The following is a 6929-nucleotide window of genomic DNA, read 5'->3' on the forward strand; positions in this document are numbered from 1 at the left end:
GGCCAGGGCTCGCAGGGAGCGGCCCCCAGGCCCCAGGGCGCCCACTGCGGGCGGGACACGGGCAGTGCAGCCTGTGCCCCTGGGCCCCGGTGACCGCTGCCTGGGAGGGGAAGATGCCTCCACCTCCGCCCTGCGCCGACCGCGAGGCGCCGGCGGGCCTTCGCCGGCTCAGGAGGTGTCCGCGGGGCGCACGAGGGCGCAGCGGTGGCCCGGCAGCGGTGCGCGGACCCCCCGCCCAGGCGCACCCGCATGCGCTCCATCCCGCCGCCGCTGGACCCCCTCTGCGGCCCCCACCAGCCTTCGCAGCTGTTCCCTTCCTCCTCTGGGAGGCAAACCTGCGCAAGAGGGCATCTGGAGTGGGGTCAGTGCCACCTTGGTTTTTATTCTAGAAGTGGCTCAGTTCTGCTTAAGAGGGTGAGCTCCCCAGGCGTATTCAAGGTTTTTGATGGCCTTTTGTCAGGAAACTTTTAATCACACAGAATTTAGCCTCTAATCGGCCAGACATTTAAACGGCACAGCGTAAAACCTTCCATTTTTAACATCCACTCTGGTGTTTGCTGGAAATTTGCCACCGAATTTCGGCTCAAGCTGAAGGTTACCAGGATTTATCATTGTTTCCCCAGGATGTTGAACCCTCCTGGGCTCCTCTTCTTTCATTTAAGATACTTAAAAAAAAAAAAAATTCTTGTAAGCGCTTGGGCCATTTTGTTTAAGAAATTTGTTTTATCTCCCACGGTTTTGAAATCCAGAAATATTTCTGAAATGAGGAGGAGGGGGAATTGGAGACAGAAAGCAGCTGTGCACCAAGAAATAATAAGTATCATGCAAAAAGATCACAGCTAATAGATGTCCTTTACAAGTGTAAATATCTATGTTTAATTGCTTTAAAAATGTGGGGTGGAAAAACACAATTATATATTGCGATAACAAACCTGTACAGGTAGTTTCTGAACAATGCAAAACAAGTGCTGAAAATTTTTTCTTTATGATTGAAATACTTGTTCCAAAATTACGACACCACCTACCCAAATATCATGTTGCCCCACCTGCAAATGCTTGAAGAGGAATAGTTACCGATTGAATGCCTTTAGATTCGGCCTTAATAAAAAGAAAATTGCATAGCTTTTATATTGTTGGACATCCGGAAATGCATCTTCCAATATCATTGTCAGCTTAGTGTTATTCTCGACATTTTAAATTGTCAATTTTTCATAGATACATAATATATAATTCCTAATAAATATAAACACATCATTTTATTAATCTGATTTTAATAACATGCATTTTTATAATTACTGTACAACTGAAATAGACATAGAATTAGAATGTGTGCATGTCTTTATTCAACAGTATATTCTTAGACACCTTGTTCAAACAAATGAATTTAAAAGAAAATAAAACAAGAAAAAAAAATCCAGTAGAAACAGAATCACAGTGCTTTACAGACAAAAGGAAAGGAAAAGAAATTCTCATACAAAAAGAGATTTATTCTTACATAGAAAATTCTCACAATAGTTGAAACACTCTTCAGAAACTAGTAAACACCTTAGATAGAGTTGTGCCAATTACTCAGCCCACAAGCATCTGCTTTGTCTTAATTAGACGGGGGAGGTGAATGACCACTGTTTATTTTCATTTTCCTCATTAATTATGAAAAACTGCATTTAATTCATCTTGCATGGTGAGAGATTGGCTGCGCAGATGTAAGTCGTAAGGGAAGTGGCTGTCGGTGGGCAACCTGAACATGGCACCCTGCCCAAGGGGACCCCTGGGTGGCACTGCACAGTAATGCATGCCGTAATTGTAATTTTTGCCATAGTCCAAGCTTTCTTCTTGCTTCAGGGAAAATATCCCGTTATAGTTAATTGGGGGAGGACTTAAGGGACCTTCAAACTGAGGGCTGGCACACTCAGGGGAAGTGCTCTCATAGAAGGATTCGTATGCACTGCAATAATTGTAGGGTTTCATGGACTTGGAATTATCAAGAGTTCCATGCCCCGGGGGAGTGGCGAGCTCAGGGCTGTGGTAGGGCGGGTAGAAAGTAGAGTAGGGTGACCGTGTGTGGTGCGCAGCCTCCCCACCCTGACCCATCAGGAAGCTCCTGGCGTTGAGCTGCAAGCAGCCTGCCACCAAGTTTGTAGTTGGCTGGGAAAGACCTTTGCATAAGTTTTGGACAAACGTGAGCAGATCAGGTCTCTTGCCGATTCTCAGAATTTCAGAAAGTGCCCAGATGTAGTTTTTGGCCAGTCGTAAAGTTTCTATTTTGGACAGTTTTTGGGTTTTAGAATAACAGGGGACTACTTTTCTTAAATTGTCCAGTGCGTCGTTCAGGCCGTGCATCCTGTTCCTCTCGCGCGCGTTAGCTTCCTGTCTCCTGAACTTGACCCTCTCCAGTCGGAGCTTGGTCGTCTTTTTTTTTCTAAGACCCCTCCTTCTGGGCAACCCATTTTCATCTTCCTCTTCCCTGTCTTCTTCCTCTTCTTCTTTCTCGGTTTCTTCTCCAGGGGCCTTTTTGATGCTCTTTCCTCGAAGGACAATCTGTTTGGAAAAGCTTTCTGGTTTCTTAATTTGCTTCTGGTCCTCGCATTCTCTAGAAAACTTTCTGCACATCTGGGATTCTGGCATTACAACAGACTCATCAAACGGTAGTGTTAACATGGTTCTCTAATCTTAAATTACCTGAAAAAATGCCAGCACAACATTTAAAGTGTTTTCATTTTTAAAGTTTATACACTTAAAACATGTTTAATGACTTCATCATAACAATACAAAAACACATGAAAAAGACTGATTCCGGGGCTAATTTTTTTTACATGAAATATAATTTTTGAGTTTGTGCAGACGAGCAATTACAAAAAACATTGACACATGCAAATAGGATTAATTTATACAGGAAAATTATCAAAAGAAAATAAAACATGAAGCATTTATTGTAATACCACCACCACCTCCACTTCTCTTTGATTGTAAACTGATTTTTAATACACAAAAAGGACCGTGGAATTCAAACAAATGCAAAACATGATATAGCAATGCAGAATTTCATTAATTCCAATTCCCTTGAGTACAAAATGAGAAGAGACACCAGTTTTTAAAATAGAAAGTGCTACCTCTCCATTAGCTGATGAATTTAGGAGATTTTTTTTAGAAAAAAAATAAGCCTTAACTTTATTTGTTGTATTATATAACTGTGAATTTAGATAAGTGACTGTTGAAATATACAAATTTAAAGAAAAGATTAATCAGAGCCAATTTTAAAGCTGATTTCCATCTGATCAGTAAAGACATATGGAAAAGAGCACTATTTCCTCAGCCTTCACAAAAAGACAAAAACAAGGAAGATTAGGCTAATTTGGAATAAACTTCATAAATAAATTAAAAAATGAAAATCACTGGCATTTTTTTTTTAATCAAAGAAAATGTTGAGACTGCTTTTACATTTAAAATTTTTCCGAATGTAATTGTCTGTTTACTGCTGTTCAAATCATCCTGGACAAAAACCAGCCTCGGAGTGTTTTTGTTCTGCGAGCCACAGAAGTCTCCCTCTAGCTAATATCTGACAGGAACGGTCCAAGGATTCTGACTGCAATTGTGCACGTGTGTTCAGAATCCCGAATGAAAGGGGAAAAGAATTTGTGTTTCAAATGCAGTTTTGGCTTTCGTTTGTTGAAGCAGCAAGTATTTTCATCTAAAGTCTTCAAACAAATAGGCATGTTAAAACAGAGACTTTCCAATTTAACAATCTCCAGCCCCCTCAACACACACACACACACACACACACACACACACACAAACTCTTAGTAATGTCCACATACTTGCAGTGTTACATAATAGCAGTGAAAGTATGTGATAATTACATCATAAGAATGAAATATGATAAGAAGTTATAGATGGCAAAGAGCATATAAATACTATAAGACAGTGACACTGTATCTTTAAATACTTGCATGCAAAGCCAGCATCAATTGAAGTATATCTTTATTTATATTACCTTAGGTTTTAATTTCATTCAATAATCAGTGTTCATTTTGGATCTTCCAAATCTTTTCAGGCTGAGTGTCGCATCGTCTCCTGGAGTCTCTAGATCTGTGTATATCTGCACTATCTCATTGATCTCTAAAAAGTGACATTGATGCCAACTGCCAGAGCTGGTACCCATGCCATCTGCTAGTGACGTCACAGGGCAGAGAGAACCATGTGATCCTCTCTCTTGGGACCTTCATTCTGCACTGATCATCTGGCATCCCTGTAAGTGGGTACCAGCATTCATGCATCAACACAGAAGGTTAGACTGATAGGAAAAAAATCTGCACCAGCATTTCACATACAGTAGGTGCGTTTCTCCTCGAGCTGCTTCGGCTTCAGTGGCAATCTGTAGCAATAGCTGTGCTAGTGTTCAGTTTCGCCCTGCCAACGGTGCAACTATTAGGTAGTCGTTAATATTCCTTTCATTTACAAGGTGGGCTTTTGTGTGAGTGAGAGCTTTCTGCTGTTGTTGTTGTTGATGTTCTGTAAAGATCACCATCCCGTTTGTGCACCTGGGTACCCAGGGAAAGAAAGCCGTGAACAGGAGCTGAAATCAGGAAAATGGTCTTGAGATGCTTAAGCAAACCAAGATTTGTGTAAGCGAACAGGGATCAACAGAGGTCTCCTTGTTTCCTTGTTTTGTTTCATGACATGTAACTTACGGGTGTGTGTCTGTGTGTTGTCTTATTAACGTATAAGACTTCTGTGTTTCTTAGGAATTTGGAATAAAGGAACAGTTTCTCCATCTGGGCTCTGTGAAAGACATCCTCAGATGCTCCCCTTTCTACACTTGCTGGTATCTTTCAGGGACTTTTTGGAGAGATTCTTTATATCCTCTGTAGTAAAATACAGAGACAACTGCAAGTCCACTGTTAAAGATGTAAACTACGTTCTTGTGTCCTCTACCAAAAGTCACAACTTCACTCCGTTACTGTCCCTCTCTCTTCCCAGCCTTAGCTAGCTTATTCCTTCTCATTTCATTTCAGACACAATAAACATAAAAATTATCACTTAGGTTTTTGCCTTTCTCTCCCTGGTATTCTGCTGAGCATTTTAATCAAAGATCAGCTTTCCTATTTTTTGGAACTTTCAGATTTTTTTCTTTCTCCTAAAAATCTTCTCCTCACGTCTTTTTCCACTAGACCAATATCAATTTAATTATCTTCTTGTTCTTATATCAACGTCCACTTGATTTTCTCTGTCAGATTTATTTCATATTTATCTTTTCCCCCCGCTTCTCCTTTTTGGTTTCTTAACAAAAGTAAGATAGAAACAGTTCAGCAAAGCTGGCAGACCTTACAGATGAGACGAACCGTGAAGCCAGAGACACACTCCACCGTCCTCTTCTTTTTTTGACCCTCTCCCTGCAAAGGACATTTTATTTCAGGATTGCCTGTCAGTAAAGTAAAAAGTGCACTAAAAAAAATAACAGTTTAAAAATAGACAAGCACAACCTTTGTTGTTTGACAACTGAGTAATCTCTTTCTATAAAGTGAGACAGTATGCTTTTGGTATTAAAGTAATCCCTGGCAGAGATGTAACTGTTGAATCTGTGTTAGCATTCCCCTTATAAATCCCAGTTTTGAGAGGTTTGGAATTATGCTGCTTTAATGCACTTTGGTTCCAAATTGGCATTGGGAGCTTCAAACTAAATTCAATTTTTTTCTCCTGTCATATGCCATTCATTTCCGTCCCCCTCAGAAAGTTACTCAACTTTCCCTGGATAGTTCTAGAAAAGATGGGGGAGTTGGCAAAAAAGAGAATCATGCTAGGTAAAGGAAGATAATTCTTCTCTCTCAATGGCCTATTAAAGATGCAAATTTAAAGTAAGAATAAGGCTATAAATTCATATCTTAAAATAGGTAGGTTGGCCTACCTCATGTTTTTAAAAAAATCAGACATACCAAAGTCGTTTCAAAATTCATTGCTGGAGGGTATATTACTGATAATGGGTGCATTGACTATATTTCATATAGCTTTTCGTTCAAAAATTATGCACATTTTTTATACCAGCACGGAGAATTTCTGTAGGAAGACCAGATGCAGAATTTTGTTTGTTCTCATGTATGGTTTAATTTTTAAACGTAAAGGAACGTAAGTATCAGATTATGAGCCACAAAGCAGCCGGCCCTGTCATGAATTTTGCATATTGCACTATATTCTAAACTTGCGAAGTCTCCAGAAGCTGCATTGTATCACAGGCATCACAAACATGAAAATCAAAATCCAACGAAGAGACAACATGACATGTTAGTGGAAAATTATCAGCAATGTACTCATCGCAAGGATAGATTTTACATTTTATCTTTGCAATGTGCAGATTAATGAGAAACAGTTTTTTGATGAAAACATTTGAGACTGTTCTATTTCTGCCTTTGAACATAAAGTAGAAACCTTTGGTGGTGGTGGTGATGTGGTGGTGGGGGGGATAGAATCTGTCTTGAGGTTTTCTGAGTATTAATCTATTGTTTGAATGTCTTAGTTTTGTTTTTTTTCAAAAATGGGGGGAAAACAAGGAGTTGTTATGTCAAGATTTAGCAAGGATTCAGCGTGTTTGTACAATAATCTTTCAAAAGAAATTTTGTTATTCATTTTCTACTATAGTTCCAGATATGCAAATGGATGTGTTGTTAATATGCATTCATGACATACACCATAACGGCTGTTCCCCTCTCTGCTAAGGAAGCATGTTAACACCAATACTCCAAACAGAAATACGTTCTGAATTATAGACAAATACTCAGAGTATGGAGGGTGTGTTATCACCATTTCTATGATATGTTTTCTCATTTTACAGCAATCATTGCACACCAAAGTTTACATCTATAACTCAATTTGATATTAATTTAATTGATGTAATCTTTTCTTCCCAGGCCATGACATTTTATAGTAGATTTTTTAAA

The 6929-nt window shown here is 39.5% G+C and overlaps 1 protein-coding gene across 1 annotated transcript; it reads right to left on the reverse strand.

The window, feature by feature from the left end:
- Nucleotides 1–1644: 1644 nt before the first annotated feature.
- NEUROD6 (neuronal differentiation 6) lies at nucleotides 1645–2658 on the reverse strand. Its single transcript, XM_046669048.1, has one exon. The coding sequence runs from the start codon at nucleotides 2656–2658 to the stop codon at nucleotides 1645–1647; it is 1014 nt and encodes a 337-aa protein (XP_046525004.1).
- Nucleotides 2659–6929: the final 4271 nt, after the last annotated feature.

This window comes from Equus quagga, chromosome 8, assembly GCF_021613505.1.
Source record: "Equus quagga isolate Etosha38 chromosome 8, UCLA_HA_Equagga_1.0, whole genome shotgun sequence".
In the NCBI taxonomy this organism is placed as follows: Eukaryota; Metazoa; Chordata; class Mammalia; order Perissodactyla; family Equidae; genus Equus; species Equus quagga.